This window comes from Mobula hypostoma, chromosome 10 (assembly GCF_963921235.1).
Source record: "Mobula hypostoma chromosome 10, sMobHyp1.1, whole genome shotgun sequence".
NCBI classification, from domain to species: Eukaryota; Metazoa; Chordata; class Chondrichthyes; order Myliobatiformes; family Myliobatidae; genus Mobula; species Mobula hypostoma.
The window spans coordinates 16,333,711-16,356,884 of NC_086106.1; the positions used below are offsets into that span (position 1 = coordinate 16,333,711).

General features: G+C 51.1%; 2 protein-coding genes across 3 annotated transcripts in view; one reads left to right on the forward strand and one right to left on the reverse strand.

Moving 5' to 3' along the window:
- LOC134352673 (uncharacterized) overlaps window positions 1-18,861 on the reverse strand; it is a 58,747-nt gene extending 39,886 nt beyond the window's left edge. The window contains exons 1-3 of one of the 2 annotated variants that reach the window (XM_063060050.1): window positions 18,741-18,861; window positions 16,499-16,680; window positions 14,992-15,375 (exon numbers count right to left, since the gene is read on the reverse strand). In XM_063060050.1, the coding sequence (XP_062916120.1) occupies window positions 14,992-15,375; window positions 16,499-16,544 (430 nt within the window). In that variant the 5' untranslated portion in view covers window positions 16,545-16,680; window positions 18,741-18,861. Of the gene's footprint in view, window positions 1-14,991; window positions 15,376-16,498; window positions 16,697-18,740 lie in introns of those variants that run through there. The other variant, XM_063060049.1, reaches the window with a different exon arrangement.
- mettl3 (methyltransferase like 3) overlaps window positions 18,642-23,174 on the forward strand; it is a 44,820-nt gene continuing 40,287 nt past the window's right edge. Inside the window, exon 1 of the mRNA XM_063060051.1 lies at window positions 18,642-18,889. Coding sequence (XP_062916121.1) covers window positions 18,799-18,889 — 91 coding nt within the window. The 5' untranslated portion in view covers window positions 18,642-18,798. The remainder of the gene's footprint in view (window positions 18,890-23,174) is intronic.

A 23,174-nucleotide genomic window follows, 5' to 3' on the forward strand; every position in this document is an offset into this window, starting at 1 on the left:
GGGACAGAGGGACCTCGGTGTACAAGGCTAGGACACATTGTGAATGGTGGGGAGTGTCGAGGGACAGAGGGACCTCGGTGTACAAGGCTAGGACACATTGTGAATGGTGGGGAGTGTCAAGGGACAGAGGGACTTCGCTGTACAAGGCTAGGACACATTGTGAATGGTGGGGAGTGTCGAGGGGCAGAGGGACCTCGGTGTACAAGGGTAGGACACACTGTGAATGGTGGGGAGTGTTAAGGGACAAAGAGATCTCAGTGTACAAGGGCATGTTGGACTGGGCTGTAGAATTGTCATTTTTCTTGTAGTTTAACTTTCACGTTTGTATTTTTACATAATCGCCTATAAAAATGTGACGACTGCTCGTACCACTGAGATAGGGCTCCAGGCTGGAGAAAGTGGAACTGCTCCGGGGCGATGGTTTTCCATTTTAAAAGCTTTTCCGCACAGCTTCCTATCGTCATTGTGGAAAATGACGACAACTGACACATACATATGGTTGCTGATTGAGTTGTCTCTGTATTTTCTGGAAACTGGTGTTGCTTCCTCTGCCTCTGACTCCTTCACTCGTTCTCCAGCCGTGTTTCTTCCCTTGCTCTTGAGAAAGCCACCGTAAGCAACACTTTTCATGTCTCATTCTTAACTTCTGAAGAACCCTTGGGTACAAACGCATCAGGGTCCAACAGCTTGGCATGGGCAAAGACTGAAGGACGTGGAAGAATCCCAGAGGAAGGGGAAAGTTTTAGCCTGCGCAAGACCATCCTCCTTATTTGTCTGATCATCAGAGAAATCGCCTAGTTTTCGCTTCAATACCCCATCTAAAGAAAGTTTAAGAGTGAAGGAAAAGTCTATAGTACTTTAGTCTTATAAAGTTAACTGTGCATAAAAAATACTTGTGGTTGCAATTTACTGACCCTTCATTTGGAAACTATTGAGAGTCTCTCTCTCTTTTGATGATGTTGAAAGATATTACAGGAAGTTCTTTGTTTATAGGTTTGGACTACGGACTATCTTATGGTTTTTATATTCTTTGTTGTCACTTGTTTGTCGTCGTTTTCTTGAGTGGGAGAGGGGATTTGGGTGCTGACGTTCTTGTTGTGTTTTGTGCAGGAAGGGAGTTTAGGGGTGGAATTAATTATCGTGTTGACATTCCTTTTGTGTGTGTGGTGGCGGGGGCGGGGGGAGGTTGCTGTTTCCCTTTGAACCGACTTCCATGGTTTTCGTTGTTTTGTGGCTATCTGGAGAAGACGATCTCAGAGTTGTATCACCGCTACCGAAGCTCCAGTTGTTACGCAATGACTGAGGTCTTGCCTAAACAAAGTATTTTGATTTTGCAGGATTAATGAAGCAATCAGAATAAAATACACCAATCACGTTGTGTCTAATGAAATGCGGCTGCTGCATGAAAAGTATGGGGTAAGATCCAGAGAGGGGAAGAGAAAATTGCAGGGACATTAGCCGTCTCATTGCACTTAAATAAACGTGCAGCTACTGAGTTGGAAAATCCGATATGTGGGTTAATGGAAATAGAGAGAAAAAATTAACTACCTGAACTAATTACCGCTCTGGTCAGTGCTGCCCTCCAGTGTTCAAACTGTGGAATGACAGGCTGGATTGCTGGAAACTGTACCATCAATTTGTGGGACATGCCGTTCAGAGTCTTGGACTATATATATCTGTTTTTTTTTGTGTGACTTCTCTATTTTGAATGTGTTGTGTATGTTTTGCACCTTGGCCCCCAGAAGAACGCTGTTTCATTCGGCTGTAACCATGTATAGTTGGACGATGCTGAGGATGTTCTATGAGTCTGTGGTGGCCAGTGCTATCATGTTTGCTGTTGTGTGCTGGGGCAGCAGGCTGAGGGTAGCAGACACCAACAGAATCAACAAACTCATTCGTAAGGCCAGTGATGTTGTGGGGATGGAACTGGACTCTCTGACGGTGGTGTCTGAAAAGAGGATGCTGTCTAAGTTGCATGCCATCTTGGACAATGTCTCCCATCCACTACATAATGTACCGGGTGGGCACAGGAGTACATTCAGCCAGAGACTCATTCCACCGAGATGCAACACAGAGCGTCATAGGAAGTCATTCCTGCCTGTGGCCATCAAACTTTACAACTCCTCCCTTGGAGGGTCAGACACTCTGAGCCAATAGGCTGATCCTGGACTTATTTCCTGGCATAATTTACATATCACTATTTAACTATTTATGGTATTATTACTATTTAATTATTTATGGTGCAACTGTAACGAAAACCAATTTCCCCGGGATCAATAAATTATGACTATGACTATGTTAAATAAACTTGGTTTGATTGCGAGGAAAAGGAGACAGGTGATAAGCAGTGAAAGCAATAAGACAGAGACGGTATAAAGTGTAAAGAGCAAATCTCTGCGTTAACTGAGTGAGTGAACTGCTCAACTGAACCACTCCGATTTGCCTACAGGAACAACAGGTCCACAGCAGGTGCCACCCCATTGGCTCTTTGCTCAACCCTGGAACATCCGGACAGCAAAGATCCAAAACATCAGGATGCCCTTTATCGACTACAGCTTCAGCATTCAATCCCATCATCCCCTCCAAACTAATCAATAAGTTCCAAGACCTTGGCCTCAATACCTCCTTTTGCATTTGGATCCCGGATTTCCTCACTTGTGGAACACATTCAGTTGGGATTGGCAACAACGTCTCCTCCACGGTCTCCACCAGCACAGGCGCACCACAGGGCTGTGTGCTTGGCCCCCTGCTCGACTCGCTTTACACTTCGGACTGTGAGGCCAAGCACAGCGCCAAGGCCATGTTCAAGTTTGCTGATGACGCCGCGGTCGCGGTGGTGACAAATCAGCGTGTAGGAGGGAGATTGAGCGGTGTCATAAGAATGACCTCTTGCTCAATGTCAGCAGCACCAAGGAGCTGATTATTGACTTCGGGAGGGGGAAACCAGAGATCCATAAGCCAGTCCTCATCGGAGGATCAGAGGCAACTTGGAATTCCTCGGTGATATCATTTCAGGGTCCAGCACGCAACGAAAGCATGGCAGTGCCTCTACTTCCTCAGGAGTTTGTGGAGATTTGACATGACATCTAAAACTTTGACAGACTTCTAGAGATGTGTGGTGGGGAATCTAATGCCTGGCTGCATCACAGCCTAGTCTGGAAACACCACTGCCCCGAACGGAAAATCCTGCGAAAAGTAGTTGATATGGCCCAGTCCATCGTGGGTAAAGCCCTCCCCACTAATGAGCACGTCTACATGAAGTGTTTTCACAGGAAAGCAGCATCCATCATCAGGGACCCCCAGCGTCCAGGTCCTGCTCTCTTCCCGCAGCTGCCATCAGGAAGAAGGTACAGGAGCCTCAGGGCTCACACCACCAGGTTCAGGAACGTTGGGTTCTTGAACAAAGCGGGTAACTTCACTCAATTTCACTTGCCCCGTCGTTGAAATGTACCCGCAACCAACGGACTCACTTTCAAGGACTCTTCGTCTCATGTTCTCGATAGTTCTTCCTTTATTTATTTGCATTATTGCTTCTTTTTTTTTCCAGTTGGTGACTTCTGCACTCTGGTTGAAAGTCCGAATTCGGCAGATCCGCCATGGATCCTGTTAGAGTTACTATTATGTAGATTTGTTGAGTATGTCTACAGGAGAATTAACCTCAGGGTTGTATATGATGTCATGTATGGACTTTCATCATAAAACTTACTTTGAACTTTGTAAGTGGAAAAAAAACAACATAATAAGTGTAATCAAATTGAAGTGCTTTGCATAGAGCTTCAAAGTAAACAGAAATGGTATCTAAAGACCCAGCAGGGACCTCAGGTGGCTCTTCCTCGGAAAAAACACCCTCTCCGAGGCAGCGCCACCATCCCGTCTCTGAGGAATTACGGGTGAGACATTTCACGGACTCCAAGGTGCCCTCTAGCGGCTCACGTCAGGGTTGGCAGCCATGACACGACTTGCCCCAAAAGAGACACAGAACCAGAGGATGAAAGGAGACGGATGTCTTTCATCAACCACCTCAGCTGGAAAATATTGATAAATGGTCCAAAGAAGTTTCCCACATCCTAAAAAGAGGAAGTTTAAGTCCATAAGACATAGAGTCAGAATCAGGCCATTTGGCTCATCGAGTCTGGATTGCAATAACTCAATGTATAATAATTTTGAAAACTTGGGCTTAATTTCAACATATTAAGAACATATATAAATTGCACCCATACGACAGCATCCAAACTCTGGGAACAATGTTGGCTTACATCTGGCAGCTCTTGGGCTGTATTCCTTGGAGTTGAGGAGAATGAGGGGGGATCTCATCGAAACCTTCCAAATGTTAAAAGGCCTGAACAGATTAGATATGGCACAGTTATTTCCCATGGTAGGGGAGTCTAGGACAAGAGGGCATGACTTCAGGATTGAAGGACGTCCTTTTAGAACTGAGATGCGGAGAAATTACTTTAGTCAGAGGGTGGTAAATCTGTGGAATTTGTTGCCACAAGCAGCTGTGGAGGACAAGTCAAGTCACTTTTTATAGTCATTTCGACCATAACTGCTGGTACAGTCCACAGTAAAAACGAGACAACATTTTTCAGGACCATGGTGCTACAGAAACAATACAAAAACTACACTGAAAAAACACAAAAACTACACTAGACTACAGACCTACCCAGGACTGCATAAAGTGCACAAAACAGTGCAGGCATTACAATAAATAATAAACAAGACAACAGGCAGAGTAGAGGGCAGTAGGTTGGTGTCAGTCCAGGCTCTGGGTATTGAGGAGTCTGATGACTTGGGGGAAGAAACTGTTACATAGTCTGGTCGTGAGAGCCCGAACGCTTAGGTGTCTTTTGCCAGATGGCAGGAGGGAGACGAGTTTGTATGAGGGGTGCGTGTGGTCCTTCATAATGCTGTTTGCTTTATGGGTGCAGCGCGTTGTGTAAATGTCTCTAATGGCAGGAAGAGAGAACCCGATGATTTAATGCAGAGATAGATAGGTTCTTGATTAGCCAGGGCATCAAAGGGTCTGGGGTGAAAGCAGGGGATTGGGGATGACTGGAAGAATTGGATCAGCCCATGATTGAATGGTGGAGCAGACTCAATGGGCCGAATGGCCTACTTCTGCTCCTGTATCTTATGGTCTTATGGCTTCTCAGCAAGTCAGACGGTTGTCATGTTGAGTAGACGGCCATACAGGACATGACAAACAGAACCTACAAGGTGGTTGGGATGTTATTGAGAGGCAGTTGGAAGAACAGTCTCCAATGCAGGCTGATTGGAGGAATGGGGGGTTGACTGCAAGCAAACGGTTTCTGATGATGAGGAAAGTTACCGGACAGTGTGGTTAAGTTATCCAGGGACTTCGGGAATAAACGACAATAACAGGGAGGAACCTAGGTATTGTCAGTTTGCAACAAGATATTGCCAGAATGGTGAAGCTGACACATTGAATTGGAGTGAAGCTGGTGTTTCTCGTGGTGGGTTACAGAAAGCCCTGTAGGGATGTTGAAGTCTGAGGAAGCTGGGGCTCCACAGGGGACTGTCTTGTCTCCCTTTCTCTTCACCATTTACACCTCGGACTTCAACTACTGCACAGAGTCTTGTCATCTTCAGAAGTTTTCGGATGACTCTGCCATAGTTGGATGCATCAGCAAGGGAGATGAGGCTGAGTACAGGGCTACTGTAGGAAACTTTGTCACATGGTGTGAGCAGAATTATCTGCAGCTTAATGTAAAAAAGACTAAGGAGTTGGTGATAGACCTGAGGAGGGCTAAGGTACCGGTGACCCCTGTTTCCATCCAGGGGGTCAGTGTGGACATGGTGGAGGATTACAAATACGAATTGACAATAAACTGGACTGGTCTAAGAACACTGAGGCTGTCTACAAGAAGGGTCAGAGCCGTCTATTTCCTGAGGAGACTGAGGTCCTTTAACATCTGCCGGACGATGCTGAGGATGTTCTACGAGTCTGTGGTGGCCAGTGCTATCATGTTTGCTGTTGTGTGCTGGGGCAGCAGGCTGAGGGTGGCAGACACCAACAGAATCAACAAACTCATTCGTAAGGCCAGTGATGTTGTGGGGATGGAACTGGACTCTGTCACGGTGGTGTCTGAAAAGAGGATGCTGTCCAAGTTGCATGCCATCTTGGACAATGTCTCCCATCCACTACATAATGTACTGGGTGGGCACAGGAGTACATTCAGCCAGAGACTCATTCCACCGAGATGCAGTACTGAGCGTCATAGGAAGTCATTCCTGCCTGTGGCCATCAAACTTTACAACTCCTCCCTTGGAGGGTCAGACACCCTGAGCCAATAGGCTGGTCCTGGACTCATTTCCTGGTATAATTTACATATTACTATTCAACTATTTATGGTTCTATTACTATTTATTATTGATGGTGCAACTGTAACGAAAACCAATTTCCCCCGGGATCAATAAAGTATGACTATGACTATGACTAAGATCATTACAGGAGGGGTCAGTTAACCCGTCGATCAGCGGCTGCTGAGCAGGGGCCAGCAGCTATTGCTCGCTATCACACCAGCCACGGCAACTGCGGGGAAGCCAGCAGGCAACAACGGTTAACCTACAGGACTGGAATTTGCAGCGTGTGCTGCCCCAGCCGAAACCAAACCACCAATGCAAGGGTTCCCAGCCACGGACCCCTACCCTCACTGCCAGCCGGTCGTGTGGTGGTATCAGCACCAGACTTCGAGGCGACTGTCGAGGACAGAGCGTCCTCAGTGTTCAAGGGTAGGACACACACACTGTGAATGGTGGGGAGTGTCGAGGGACAGAGGGACCTCGGTGTATGAGGGTAGGACACACACACTGTGAATGGTGGGGAGTGTTGAGGTGTTGAGGGACAGAGGGACCTCGGTGTATGAGGGTAGGACACACACTGAATGGTGGGGAGTGTCGAGGGACAGAGGGTCCTAGGTGTATGAGGGTAGGACACACACACTGTGAATGGTGGGGAGTGTTGAGGTGTCGAGGGACAGAGGGTCCTCGGTGTATGAGGGTAGGACACACACTGTGAATGGTGGGGAGTGTTGAGGTGTCGAGGGACAGAGGGTCCTCGGTGTACGAGGGTAGGACACACACTGTGAATGGTGGGGAGTGTCGAGGGACAGAGGGTCCTCGGTGTATGAGGGTAGGACACACACACTGTGAATGGTGGGGAGTGTTGAGGTGTCGAGGGACAGAGGGACCTCGGTGTATGAGGGTAGGACACACACACTGTGAATGGTGGGGAGTGTCGAGGTGTCGAGGGACAGAGGGTCCTCAGTGTATGAGGGGTATGAGGATAGGACACACACTGTGAATGGTGGGGAGTGTTGAGGTGTCGAGGGACAGAGGGACCTCGGTGTATGAGGGTAGGACACACACTGAATGGTGGGGAGTGTCGAGGGACAGAGGGTCCTCGGTGTATGAGGGTAGGACACACACACTGTGAATGGTGGGGAGTGTTGAGGTGTCGAGGGACAGAGGGACCTCGGTGTATGAGGGTAGGACACACACACTGTGAATGGTGGGGAGTGTTGAGGTGTCGAGGGACAGAGGAACCTCGGTGTATGAGGGTAGGACACACACTGTGAATGGTGGGGAGTGTTGAGGTGTCGAGGGACAGAGGGACCTCGGTGTATGAGGGTAGGACACACACTGAATGGTGGGGAGTGTCGAGGGACAGAGGGTCCTCCATGTATGAGGGTAGGACACACACACTGTGAATGGTGGGGAGTGTCGAGGTGTCGAGGGACAGAGGGTCCTCGGAGTATGAGGGTAGGACACACACTGTGAATGGTGGGGAGTGTTGAGGTGTCGAGGGACAGAGGGTCCTCGGTGTACGAGGGTAGGACACACACTGTGAATGGTGGGGAGTGTCGAGGGACAGAGGGTCCTCGGTGTATGAGGGTAGGACACACACACTGTGAATGGTGGGGAGTGTTGAGGTGTCGAGGGACAGAGGGTCCTCGGTGTATGAGGGGTATGAGGATAGGACACACACTGTGAATGGTGGGGAGTGTTGAGGAACAGGGGGACCTCAGTGTATGAGGGTAGGACACACACTGTGAATGGTGGGGAGTGTTGAGGTGTCGAGGGACAGAGGGACCTCGGCGTATGAGGGTAGGACACACACACACTGTGAATGGTGTGGTCTGCCCAGGAACAGAGGACCTCAGTGCACAAGTGTAGACCACACAACATGCATGGGTCCCTGGGGCTCTCTGTTCACCCCTGCTCTTCCAACTCTCTGTGTTCTTCTCCTGGGTGACTTGGGTGATTCTATCTAAACCTTCTGGGATGGAATGACCTCTTGTCAATGGTGCAATCAGAACTTCCCCTTTCCCTCACAGGAGCTGGACCTGCTCCAGTTCTGATGGGGAAGAAGAGGGTATTTCAAACCATGTAGTCACAGGACTTCCTGCCAAGACACACAAGACTCAGCAAAGTTGTGCATCAATATCTGTCATCAAAGTTCCCCACCACCCGGCCAAGACATCTCTCAGCTCCCACTGGGCAGGGGGCACTCAGGCCGGAAGTTCCACACTGTCCTATTCAGGAACAGCTGTTTCCCCTCAACTATTTGCCTCTCAATCCGACTGGCACGAGCCTAAATCACCATGACAACTTCGCCCTACAACAAACTTTGTTCCAAAACGTGTTCTGGGTTGCATCACAGTTTGGTGTTGCAGCTCGAATGCACAGGAACGTGAGAAGGTGCAGGAAGTCGCAGTCTCAGCCCGGCAGATAACGGGCTCGTCGCTCCCCACCATCAGCAGTATCTGCAGGAGGCGTCGCGTCCGGAGTCCAACACCCACCCATCTGGGCCAGGCCATCTTCTCACAGCTCCCATCGGGCAGGGGTTACTGAACCCTGGACACCCAGACCACCAGGTTCAAGAACAACTATTTCCCTTCAACCATTCGGTTCTTGAACCAACGGGCAAGACCCTGACCGTTACCACAGTACAGCGACACTGTGACCACCCTGCTCTCCAATAGACTTCGCTTTTTATTCCAATTGTGTTTTCTCATAAATAAAATTGTGTGGAATATATGTTTACGGGACGTTATATGGCACAGTCATAGAGAAGTACAGCATAGAAACAGGCCCTTCGGCCCATCTACTCCGTGCCAAACCATTTAAACTGCCTAGTCCCATCAGCCTGCGCCGGGACCATAGCCTCCAATACCGCTACCATCCATGCACCTATCCAAACTTCTCTTAAATGTTAAAATCGCACTTGCATGGACCACTTGTGCTGGCAGCTCGTTCCACACCCTCACAACCCTCTGAGTGAAGAAATTTCCCCTCATGTTCCCCTTAAACTATTCACCTTTCACCCTTAACCTATGACCTCTGGTTGTAGTCCCACCCAACCTCAGTGGAAAAAGCCTGCTTGCATTTACCCTGTCTGTACCCCTCATAATTTTGCCTACCTCTATCAAATCTCCTCTCAAGAATACAGCCCCAACCTATTCAATCTTTCCTTATAACTCAGGTCCTCCAGACCCAACAACATCCTTGTAATTTTTCTCTACTCTTTAGAACTTATTGACATCTTTCCTGTCGGTAGGTGACCAAAACTGCGTACAAAACTCCAAATTAGGCCTTTCCAACGTCTTACTCTATTTCAAGGCTCAGCATTATCTCCGTATTTAATATTCTATTCCCCTTGAAATAAATGCCAACATTCCATTTGCCTTCTTCGGCACAGACTCAACCTGTAAATTAACCTTCTACAAGTCTTGCACAAGGACTCCCAAGTCCCTTGGCACCCCTGATGTTTGAATTTTCTCCCCATTTAGATAACAGTCCACACTATTATTCCTTTTGCCAAAATGCACTATCATACATTTCCTATCACTGTATTCCATCTGCCACTTTTTTTGCCCATTTCCCTAGTTTCCATTTTCTGTTCCCCATCTCGCCAGTTTCTAGTTTCTGTTTACGAAATTCCCCAGTTTCTGGTTTCTGTTTCCCGGTTTCCTGACTTTCCGGCGTCTGTTTCCCAGTTTCCTTTGCCATGTGACTCCCTGCCTCCACCTGAAGACACTCCCTGGAATGGGCCTGGGGGCTGGAGTTATTAGGAGACAATGGACAGCCTGGGACATTTCCCTGGAGTGAAGGAAGCCAAGGGACAACGATACCAATGCTTATAAAACCATGAGGGGTGTTGATAAGAGACATTTCCCCAGGGCAAGGAAGTCTAAAACTAGAAGGTGAAAGGGTGAAGATTTAAAAGGTTTATAAAATCCTGATTGAAGCTTAGAAGATTATGAGAGGCATAGATAGGGTAAACAGCCGGTAACCTTCTCCCCTGAGAGGAGATGTCAACTACCAGTGGGTGCACTTTTAAGGTGGGGAGAGGGATAAGTTCAAAGAAGAGTTCTTTTGAGAAGAGAGCTGTGGGTGTCTGGAATGTGCCGTGTGGAATGATGGTGGAGGCGGATACGACAAAGGCATTTAAGGGGCTGTTGGACTGACACATGGATAGGGAGCATGTGCAGCGAGATGGGATTTAGTTGTATTTGACGTTGGACTTGGCACGGACATCTAAGTTCCAAGTCCAAAGCAGACTGATTATCAAAGGACACATACGTCACCGTATACAATCCTGAGATTAATTTCCTTGTGGGCATTCACAGGAAACACAGCAGAATCAATGAAAGTCGCCACGCGATGACGGGCAAACAACCCAATGGGCAAAAGACAACAAGTTGTGTAAATACAAAAAAGAAAATAAAGCAACATAATTAATAAATAGATAAAAAGGGGAAAAAGCTAAGTAGTTAATAATATAAGTTGAAGAGTCCTTGAAAGTGAGTCTGTAGCTTGTAGAATCAGTTCAGTGTTGGGGGGAGTGAAATTATTCACACTGGTTCCTGATGGTCGAGGGGTAGTAACTACTCCTGGACCTGGTGGTGCGGGTCCTGAGGCTCCTGTACCTCCCTCCTGATGGCAGCAGCGAGGAGAGAGGAGAGCATGGCCCAGATCATGGGCCGAAGAGTCTGTTATGGACACACAGGGTCACGCACTACGGAAGCAGGCCCATTGGCCCATGCCAACCCAGATTCCCATTGGCCCATGCCAACCTAGATTCCCACTGGCCCATGCCAAGCAAGATTCCCACTGGCCTGTGCCAACCCAGATTCCCATTGGCCCATGCCAACCTAGATTCCCACTGGCCCATGCCAAGCAAGATTCCCACTGGCCTGTGCCAACCTAGATTTCCATTGGCCCATGAACCTCCAGACCTTTCCTTTCCATGGACTTGTCCAACTGTCTTTTAATGTACAGGGAGTGGTTGAGAGGAATAAGATTTTATTCCTTGGAGTGTAGGAGACTGAGGGGTGACTATATAGAGGTGTACAAAACAATGAGGGGCACAGATAGGGTGAATGCCCGCAGCCTTTTTCCCCAGGGTTGGGGAATCACAAACCAGTGGGCACAGGTTTAAGGTGAGAGGGGCAAGAATAGGAACCCAGGGGCAGCTTTTTCACCCGGGCATTTGTCCGAACATGAAATGAGCTGCCAGAGGAAGTGCTTGAAGCAGGTACATTAATAACATTTAAAGGGGACTTGGATAGGAAAGGTTTAGAGAGATCTAGGCCAAACACAGATGGAGGGGAGTAGCTTGAATGGCAATTGTGGTAGGGCTGAAGGGGCTATGTGTGAATATATGATAGGAAAGGTTTTAGGACATATTCTTGAGTTATGGAATATAGCAAATATTAATTTCAGCATTGACCTGTCTTCAGACCTGAATATGGATTGTAGATTGAGTTTAAGATGCAGCTCAGAACAATGGTCTTCTTGGAACTGCAGACTGGGATCGATTGCAAACCAGGAAAGTCACCATGGACCTGAGATGTCTGCATATGCATGAAGGCAACTAAGAGACAGTGGTGATTAACATTCAGTCTCGGGTGTTGGTGTGAAGATCTAGGTGTTTGAAAACTATACATAACTCAAAGGGAGCATTATGAATGCATTGTATCAATAGAAATTGTCCTACAATGTCATCTAACGTTGGGTTGGGGAGCCTCTTCTTCGAAGAATGTCTCCTGTATGATGCCTGGTTGTTGTGCAGAATAAGAGCTTCTATACCCACCAGCTTCAGCGTCTCCCGGTGCCTTCGTTCACAGCCACAACAGGCTAACGTGGGTCAAACGCAGGCAGCCAACGTAATGAAAGACCCTACCCACCCCAGATGTTCTCTCTTCTCCCCTCTCCCTTCGGGCAGAAGATACAGACTCCTGAAAGCACGTCCCACCAGGTTCAAGGACCAGCTTCTGCCCCACTGCTATCAAACACTTGGACGGTCCTCTTGTACGGTGAGACTGACCCTTGACCTCCCAACCTACCTCGTTAGGATCTTGTATCTTATCCTTTCCCTGCACTGCACTCTTCCCTGTGGCTGTGACACTTTACCCTGCATTCTGTTACTGCTTTAGCTCGTTCTACCTCAATGCACTCTGTAATAATCTGATCTTTATGAACCGTGTGCAAGACAAACTTCTCACTGTATTCGGTACTTGTGACAGTAATAAACCAACTTACTGACTCCACAGAAGTTTATAAGATTAAGACAGGCACAGACAGACGGGCTAGTGTCTTTTCACAGAAATAAAATCTACAGCACATTACAGGAAGGGTGTGGGGGCTTTGGAGAGGGTGCAGAGGGGCTCGCCAGGATGCTGCCTGGATTAGAGGACAGGAGCTGTATGAAGACGTTGGACAAGGTTGTTTTCTCTGGAGTTAAGGAGGCCAAAGGGAGACCTGACAGAAGTCTATCGATTATGATGGGCAAAGATGGTGTAGACAGTCGGTATCTTTCTCCGCAAGGTGGAAAGATCGAATACCAGGGGGTGTGAATTTCAGATGGGAGGGGGCAAGTTTGTGTTTACACAGAGAGTGGTGGGTGCCTGGAATATCCTGCCAGGGGTGGTGTTGGAGATAGACTGGCCATCATTTGTCTGGTATGGAGGGAGGGGGCTGCTGCACGGGACCGAAAGAAGCTACAGAGGGTTGTCAATCTAGTCAGCTCCATCTTGGCTACTAGCCTACAAAGTACCCAGGACATCTTTAGGGAGCGGCGTCTCAGAAAGGCAGCGTCCATTATTAAAGACCTCCAGCACCCAGGGCATGCCCTTTTCTTACTGTTACCATGAGGACTGAGGCAGGAGCCTGAAGGCACACACTCAGCGATTCAGGAACAGCTTCTTCCCCTCTGCCATCCAATTCCTAAATGGACATTGAAGCCTTGGACACTATCTCACTTTTTTTAATATACAGTATTTCTGTTTTTGCAATTTTTAAAAATCTATTCAACATACGTAATTGATTTACTTGTTCATTTATTTATTATTTATTTATTTTCTCTGCTAGATTATGTATTGCATTGAACTGCTGCTGCTAAGTTAATGAATTTCATGTCACATGCCGGTGACAATAAACCTGATTCTGGTTTTCAGCAGGGACAGTGTGGGCTGAATGGATGGTGCCCGCAGTGACCGGTTGCCCCAGTGTGGGGCGAGAAAGCAAGGGGTCTCCCAGAGAACCCAGCACATCTGTAGTTGTGAACTTCCCACTATTCAGGACATTTACAAAGACAGGTGTGTGAAAAAGGGGCCCAAAGAATCATTGGGGACCCGAGTCACCCCAAACTCAAAACTGTTCCAACTCCTACCATCCGGGAAACGGTACCACAGCATAAAAGCCGGGACCAGCAGGCTCCGGGACAGCTTCTTCCACCAGGCAGATTAACTCACGCTGATACAATTGTATTTCTAAGCTATATTGACTGTCCTGTTGTACATACTATTTATTATAAATTACCATAAATTGCACATTGCACATTTAGATGGAGACATAACGTAAAGATTTTTACTCCTCATGTATATGAAGGTTGTAAGTAATAAAGTCAATTCAATTCAATTTACACCCCTCTCAAACTAATGGGGTACCGCAGGTTCAGTGCTGGGACCGCAGCTATTTACAATATACATTAATGATGTAGATGAAGGGATTAAATGTAACATTAGCAAATTTGCAGATGACACAAAGCTGGGTGGCAGTGTGAAATGTGAGGAGGATGTTATGAGAATGCAGGGTGACTTGGACAGGTTGGGTGAGTGGGCAGATGCAGTTTAATGAGGATAAATTTGAGGTTATCCACTTTGGTGGCAAGAACGGGAAGGCAGATTACTATCTGAATGGTGTCAAGTTAGGAAAAGGGGAAGTACAATGAGATCTAGGTGTCCTTGTTCATCAGTCACTGAAAGTAAGCATGCAGGTACAGCAGGCAGTGAAGAAAGCTAATGTCGGCCTTCATAACAAGGGGAGTTGAGTATAGGAGCAAAGAGGTCCTTCTGCAGCTGTACAGGGCCCTGGTGAGACCACACCTGGAGTATTGTGTACAGTTTTTGTGTCCAAATTTGAGGAAGGACATTCTTGCTATCGAGGGAGTGCAGCGTAGGTTCATGAGGTTAATTCCCGGGATGGCGGAACTGTCATATGTTGAAAGATTGGAGCGACAGGGCTTGTATACACTGGAATTTAGGGGGATGAGAGGGTATCTGATATAAGATTATTAAGGGATTGGACACGCTAGAGGCAGGAAGCATGTTCCCGATGTTGGGGGAGTCCAGAACCAGAGGCCACAGTTTAAGAATAAGGGGTAGACAATTTAGAACGGAGTTGAGGAAAAACTTTTTCACCCAGAGGGTTGTGGTTCTGTGGAATGCTCTGCCTCAGAAGACAGTGGAGGCCAATTCTCTGGATTCTTTCAAAAAAGAGTTAGATAGAGCTCTTAAAGATAGCGGAGCGAAGGGATATGGGGATAAGGCAGGAACTGGATACTGATTGTGGATGATCAGCCGTGATCACAGTGAATGGCGGTGCTGGCTCGAAGGGCCGAGTGGCCTACTCCTGCACCTATTGTCTAATGTCAAACGCGGCAATGTGTGGAGACACTGGACTCACTGCGCTCGACGGAGAGGGAGATCCCGCAGCCACACCAGTCCGTGGCGTTGACGTCCCAGAGGTTGTCGGTAATCTGGCAGAAGTAGCGGCTGGTGTCGATGGACATGGCACGGTTGATCTGCAAGGACATGGTCCCGCGGCGGATGTCCTTGCGGGCCAGGTAACGGTCGCTGCTCCCGGCGGGGTATATGGGCTGTTGGGAGCCGGGCTCCCAGTACAGCAGTTTCTTGAGGCCTCCTCCCCCACCGGGAGGCACGTACAACCACAGGAAGTACCGGTTGTCATGCTGGTAGGAAAACCGACATTGCAGGGACACCGGAGAGCCCTCAGTGGCCACCATCTTTGCCGAGGACACGCGGAAGTTGGTTCCAGCCAAGCAGGAGCCTAGGGAGATTTTTTTAAAAATGGAGTGGTCAGCATCAGTTCCCGTCTCCGTATCCCTGGGTCAGACCCACACCGGGAGCATGATCACCGTGCACAGTTCCCGTCTCCGTATCCCTGGGTCAGACTCACACCGGGAGCATGATCACCGCGCACAGTTCCCGTCTCCGTATCCCTGGGTCAGACCCACACCGGGAGCATGATCACCGCACACAGTTCCCGTCTCCGTATCCCTGGGTCAGACTCACACCGGGAGCATGATCACCACACACAGTTCCCGTCTCCGTATCCCTGGGTCAGACCCACACCGGGAGCACCGCACACAGTTCCCGTCTCCGTATCCCTGGGTCAGACCCACACCGGGAGCACCGCACACAGTTCCCGTCTCCGTATCCCTGGGTCAGACCCACACCGGGAGGACCGTGCACAGTTCCTGTCTCCATATCCCTGGGTCAGACCCACACCAGGAGGACCGTGCACAGTTCCCGTCTCCGTATCCCTGGGTCAGACCCACACCGGGAGCACCGCGCACAGTTCCCGTCTCCGTATCCCTGGGTCAGACCCACACCGGGAGCACCGCGCACAGTTCCCGTCTCCGTATCCCTGGGTCAGACCCACACCGGGAGCACCGCGCACAGTTCCCGTCTCCGTGTCCCTGGGTCAGACCCACACCGGGAGCATGATCACCGCGCACAGTTCCCGTCTCCGTATCCCTGGGCCAGACCCACACCGGGAGCACCGCGCACAGTTCCCGTCTCCATATCCCTGGGTCAGACCACACCGGGAGCATGATCACCACACACAGTTCCCGTCTCCGTATCCCTGGGTCAGACCCACACCGGGAGGACCGTGCACAGTTCCTGTCTCCATATCCCTGAGTCAGACCCACACCAGGAGAACCGTGCACAGTTCCCGTCTCCGTATCCCTGGGTCAGACCCACACCGGGAGCACCGCGCACAGTTCCCGTCTCCGTATCCCTGGGTCAGACCCACACCGGGAGCACCGCGCACAGTTCCCGTCTCCGTATCCCTGGGTCAGACCCACACCGGGAGCACCATGCACAGTTCCCGTCTCTGGGTGAGAACCACACCGATGTAATTAGAAGGAAAAGAGTAGGTCCCTTACCAGCAAAGAGGAGAAGGAGCTGGATCTGAACGATATTTGACACCATGCTGGTGGGAAGGGTTTCTGTGTGTCAGAGCCCCAGGAACATGGCACTGCCTGATGATAGCTGACAGACAACTGTGCTCTGAGAGCACTTTTGCGATGTGGACTCTCGCTCTGAGTCATCCAGGAAACACTGGGAGCTGACATGGCACAAAAGAGAAGAGGGAGCACAAGACTCTTGGGATGGGTCAAATGGGGATTCCTTCGTGTCAGACCCTGAGAGTGTGTGATGGGACGGTGTGGAGGGAGATACACTCTGTGTCTGACCCCGGGAGTGTGTGATGGGACAATGTGGAGGGAGTTTCACTCTGTGTCTGACCCCGGGAGTGTGTGATGGGACGGTGTGGAGGGAGCCTCACTCTGTGTCTGACCCAGGGAGCGTGTGATGGGACGGTGTGGAGGGAGATTCACTCTGTGTCTGACCCTGAGTGTGTCTGATGGGACGGTGTGGAGGGAGTTTCACTCTGTGTCTGAACCCGGGAGTGTGTGATAGGACGGTGTGGAGGGAGGTTCACTCTGCGTCTGACCCTGGGAGTGTGTGATGGGACGGTGTGGACGGAGATTCACTCTGTTTTGGACTCCGGGAGTGTGTGATGGGACGGTGTGGAGGGAGCTTCACTCTGTGTCTGAACCCGGGAGTGTGTGATGGGACGGTGTGGAGGGAGTTTCACTCTGTCTGACCCCGGGAATGTGCGATGGGATGGTGTGGAGGGAGATTCACTCTGTGTCGGAATCCAGGAGTGTGTGATGGGACGGTATGGAGGGAGCTTCACTCTGTGACTGACCAAGGGAGTGTGTGATGGGACGGTGTGGAGGGAGATTCAATCTGTGTCTGACCTTGAGTGTGTCTGATGGGACGGTGTGGAGGGAGTATCACTCTGTGTCTGAACCCAGGAGTGTGTGATGGGACGGTGTGGAGGGAGCTTCACTCTGTGTCTGACCCCGGGAGTGTGTGATGGGACGGTGTGGAGGGAGTTTCACTCTGTGTCCGACCCCGGGAGTGTGTGATGGGACGGTGTGGAGGGAGTTTCGCTCTGTGTCTGACCCCGGGAATGCGTGATGGGATGGTGTGGAGGGAGAATCACTCTGTGTTGGAATCCAGGAGTGTGTGATGGGACGGTATGGAGGGAGCTTCACTCTGTGTCTGACCCCGGGTGTGTGTGATGGGACGGTGTGGAGGGAGATTCACTCTGTGTCTGACCCTGAGTGTGTCTGATGGGACTGTGTAGAGGGAGTATCACTCTGTGTCTGAACCCGGGAGTGTGTGATGGGACGGTGTGGAGGGAGGTTCACTCTGTGTCTGACCCCGGGAATGTGTGGTGGGATGGTGTGGACGGAGATTCACTCTGTGTCTGACTCCGGGAGTGTGTGATGGGACGGTGTGGAGGGAGATTCACTCTGTGTTGGAATCCGGGAGTGTGTGATGGGACGGTATGGAGGGAGCTTCACTCTGTGTCTGACCCCGGGAGTGTGTGATGGGACGGTGTGGAGGGAGATTCACTCTGTGTCTGACCCTGGGAGTGTCTGATGGGATGGTGTGGAGGGAGCTTCACTCTGTGTCTGACCCCAGGAGTGTGTGATGGGACGGTGTGGAGGGAGTTTCACTGTGTTTCTGACCCCGGGAGGGAGTGATGGGAAGGTGTGGAGGGAGTTTCACTCTGTGTCTGACCCCGGGAGTGTGTGATGGGACGGTGTGGAGGGAGTTTCACTGTGTGTCTGACCCCGGGAGGGAGTGATGGGAAGGTGTGGAGGGAGTTTCACTCTGTGTCTGACCCCGGGAGTGTGTGATGGGACAGTGTGGAGGGAGTTTCACTCTGTGTCTGACCCCGGGAGTGTGTGATGGGATGGTGTGGAGGGAGTTTCCCTCTGTGTCTGACCCCCGGAGGGAGTGATGGGATGGTGTGGAGGGAGAGTTACATTTTGAAGACTATTGAGAACAGGAATTTCACAGTGGACGTCCATACCCTGAGGAGTGTTGTAGAAAAGGGAGACCTGGGGGTTGGTTTGGCACATGGGTTGGCATGGGGCAGGAGGGCCGAATGGCTTGCGGTTGTTTTGTTGTGATGTGGGGTGTGGGCGGAGCAAACACTGTCAATCAACTGATGGAAGAGTGACAGCTGTCAGTACTGGGGGTTGGTCAATGAGCTGTCCGTCAGAGGAGTAGGCGGGCCTCCGGGCGGAAGTGGTGCACCGGGCCTACCGTTCGCTTTGCAGCCTCGGGCTCGAGTTGTGGCTACGGCCCGGAGCCCGGAACCAAGATGTCAGACACGTGGAGCGACATCCAGGCCCACAAGAAGCAGCTACACAGTCTGAGGGAGAGGCTGCAGCGGAGGCGGAGGGAGCCAGGCGGTGAGGGGAAGGGGAAGGGGCTGGGGAAAGGGAAGTTAAAGGGGAGGGGAGGTGGAGATGTAGGGGTGGGTCGGGGTTTGGATTGGAGGGGAGGGGCATGTAGCTGGTGGACAGTGGAAAGGGAGGGGCAGGGGAGGGGAGGAAAAGGTGTAGGGAGAGGGGTGTGGGTGTGGGTTAAGAAGGAAGGGGATAGGGGTAGTTTGAGGGGGAGGGGGAGAGGGATGAGGAAGGGGGTTGAAGGGTAGGGGTGGAGTTGAGAGGGAGGGAATGGGGCAGGGGGTTTGAGGGGGAGGGGGATTGGGCCGTTGGGGGTTGAGGTAGAATTTGAGGTGGGAAGGGGATTGCCAAGGGGAGTTCAAGGGTGATGGGGTCCAGGGGGGGTTTAAGGGGGATGGGGCAGTGGGGGGGTTGAGAGGGAGTTTGAGGTGGGTGGGGGATGGGGCCAAGGGAGTTTAAGGGTGATGGGGGCCAGGGGGGTTTAAGGGGTAGGGGGTTGAGGGGGAGTTTGAGGTGGGTGGGGGATGGGGCCAAGGGAGTTTAAGGGTGATGGGGGCCAGGGGGGGTTTAAGGTGATGGGGCAGTGGGGGGGTTGAGGGGGAGTTTGATGTGGGTGGGGGATGGGGCCAAGGGAGTTTAAGGGTGATGAGGGCCGGGGGGGGTTAAGGGGGATGGGGCAGTGGGGGGGTTGAGGGGGAGTTTGAGGTGGGTGGGGGATGGGGCCAGGGGAGTTTAAGGGTGATGGGGGCTGGGGGGTTTAAGCAGGGGGAGGGTGTTGAGGGGGAGTTTGAGGTGGGTGGGGGATGGGGCCAGGGGAGTTTAAGGGTGATGGGGGCTGGGAGGTTTAAGGCGGGGAGGGGGTTGAGGGGGAGTTTGAGGTGGGTGGGGGATGGGGCCGGGGAGTTTAAGGGTGATGGGGGCTGGGTGGTTTAACGGGGGGGAGGGGGTTGAGGGGCAGTTTGAGGTGGGTTGGGGATGGGGCCAGGAGAGTTTAAGGGTGATGGGGGCTGGGGGGTTTAAGGGGGAGGGGGAGGGGTTTAAGGGGGAGGGGAGGGGGTTGAGGGGGAGTTTGAGGTGGGAGGGGGATGGGGCCAAGGGAGTTTAAGGGTGATGAGGGCCGGGGGGGTTAAGGGGGATGGGGCAGTGGGGGGGTTGAGGGGGAGTTTGAGGTGGGTGGGGGATGGGGCCAGGGGAGTTTAAGGGTGATGAGGGCCAGGGGGGGTTTAAGGGGGATGGGGCAGTGGGGGGGTTGAGGGGGAGTTTGAGGTGGGTGGGGGATGGGGCCAAGGGAGTTTAAGGGTGATGAGGGCCGGGGGGGTTAAGGGGGATGGGGCAGTGGGGGGGTTGAGGGGGAGTTTGAGGTGGGTGGGGGATGGGGCCAGGGGAGTTTAAGGGTGATGGGGGCTGGGGGGTTTAAGGGGTAGGGGGAGGGGGTTGAGGGGGAGTTTGAGGTGGGTGGGGGATGGGGCCAAGGGAGTTTAAGGGTGATGAGGGCCGGGGGGGGGTTAAGGGGGATGGGGCAGTGGGGGGGTTGAGGGGGAGTTTGAGGTGGGTGGGGGATGGGGCCAGGGGAATTTAAGGGTGGTGGGGGCCAGGGGGGGTTTAAGGGGGATGGGGCAGTGGGGGGTTGAGGGGGAGTTTGAGGTGGGTGGGGGATGGGGTCAAGGGAGTTTAAGGGTGATGGGGGCCAGGGGGTTTAAGGGGGATGGGGCAGTGGGGGGGTTGAGGGGGAGTTTGAGGTGGCAGTGGGAAGGGGCAAGGGGAGTTTAAGGGTGATGGGGGCTGGGGAGTGGGGTTGAGGGGGAGTTTGAGGTGGGAGGGGGATGGGGCAAGCAGAGTTTGAGGTGGGAGTGGGAAGGGGATGGGGCAGGGGGAGATTGGGGTGGGAGGGGTGAGGTGGATCGGGGTGGTGAGAGGTTATAGGGTACAGGGGGTGGTGGGAGGGTGTAGATGGAGGTTCATTGGGGGGTTTGTTGGAGGATGGGGGGAGGGTTGATGGGAAGGGGGTGGTGAGGGGGAGAGGGACGGGAGTGATGAAACTGGAGCAGAGCCAGTTTGGGGGTGGAATTAGGCAGGATGCAAGAGAGGTTGGTCGGGTGAGGCTGTTTGAAGGGAAGGGAATGAACAGCAAATGGGAGTGAAGTATTATGTGTCCAGCTAACACGTGTACTGTCTGGGCAAACCAGGAGAGTTTAGGGAACCCTGGCTGAGGAGAGATGTTGGAGCTCAGGTGAAGAAGAAGAAAGAAGCATGGTTTAGGAGATCAGGATAGAGCAAGTCCCTCGATCACTATAAAGTAAGAATACTCTTACAAGGGAAATCGGAAGGGCAAAAGGAGGAAATGAGGTGGATCTAGCAGGTAGGGTTAAGGAAAATCCTGGGAAGTTTTACAGCGAGATTAAAAGTAAAACTACATAGAACATAGAATAGTAGAGCACAGTACAGGCCCTTCGGCCCACAATGTTGTGCCGACCCTCAAACCTGCCTCCCATATAAGCCCCCACCTTAGATTCCTCCATATACCTGTCTAGTAGTCTCTTAAACTTCACTAGTGTATCTGCCTCCACCACTGACTCAGGCAGTGCATTCCACGCACCAACCACTCTCTGAGTAAAAAACCTTCCTCTAATATCCCCCTTGAGCTTCCCACCCCTTACCTTAGAGCCACGTCCTCTTGTATTGAGCAGTGGTGCCCTGGGGAAGAGGCGCTGGCTATCCACTCTATCTATTCCTCTTATTATCTTGTACACCTCTATCATGTCTCCTCTCATCCTCCTTCTCTCCAAAGAGTAAAGCCCTAGCTCCCTTAATCTCTGATCATAATGCGTACTCTCTAAACCAGGCAGCATCCTGGTAAATCTCCTCTGTACCCTTTCCAATGCTTCCATATCCTTCCTATAGTGAGGTGACCAGAACTGGACATGGTACTCCAAGTGTGGCCTAACCAGAGTTTTATAGAGCTGCATCATTACATCGCGACTCTTAAACTCTATCCCTCGACTTATGAAAGCTAACACCCCATAAGCTTTCTGAACTACCCTATCCACCTGTGAGGCAACTTTCAGGGATCTATGGACATGTACCCCGAGATCCCTCTGCTCCTCCACACTACCAAGTATCCTGCCATTTACTTTGTACTCTGCCTTGGAGTTTGTCCTTCCAAAGTGTACCACTTCACACTTCTCCGGGTTGAACTCCATCTGCCACTTCTCAGCCCACTTCTGCTTCCTGTCAATGTCTCTCAGCAATCTTCGGCAATCCTCTACACTATCTACAACACCACCAACCTTTGTGTCGTCTGCAAACTTGCCAACCCACCCTCCTACCCCCACATCCAGGTCACTAATAAAAATCACGAAAAGTAGAGGTCCCAGAACAGATCCTTGTGGGACACCACTAGTCACAACCCTCCAATCTGAATGTACTCCCTCCACCACGACCTTCTGCCTTCTACAGGCAAGCCAAGACTAGAGAGAGAGTAAGTCAACTTAGGGATCAGCGCGGCTGCCTGTATCCTGAGCCACTGGAGATGGGTGGGAATTTCAACGAGTATTTATCTTCTGTAGTTAATGAGAAAAAAAATATGACTGCTCAGAAGGTTGGGAAAATGTGGAGATCTTTTGGAAGGCAGTCATTGTACCAGGGTGGATACATATAAAATTCTAAAGGGATTGGACAGGCCAGATGTAGGAAGATTGTTCCCGATGTTGGGGAAGTCCAGAACAAGGGGTCACAGTTTGAGGATAAAGGGGAAACCTTTTAGGACAGAGATGAGGAAAAACTTCTTCACACAGAGAGTGGTGAATCTGTGCAATTCTCTGCCACAGGAAACAGTTGAGGCCAGTTCATTGGCTATATTTAAGAGGGAGTTAGATAAGGCCCTTGTGGCTAAAGGGATCAGGGGGTATGGAGGGAAGGCTGGGGCGGGGTTCTGAGTTGGATGATCAGCCATGATCGTAATGAATGGCGGTGCAGGCTCGAAGGGCCGAATGGCCTACTCCTGCACCTATTTTCTATGTTTCTATTCACAAGCCTGACTGAGCACATCCCAGGACTTTGTAGGAGGCCCGAGAGGAAATTGCAGAGACCCTTGTCTTCATTCTTTGCTTCATTGTTCACCACTGGTGGAGTTCCCGAAGACAGGGAGGTGGCTAATATGTAGCAGTGACAAGCCAGGAAACTCCAGGCCAAGCAGCCTGACCTCAGTGGTAGGGAGGTTACTGGAGGGAATTCCTAGGGTCAGTATCTACCAGCGACAAGTGTCTGATCCAGAGGAGTCAGTGTGGCT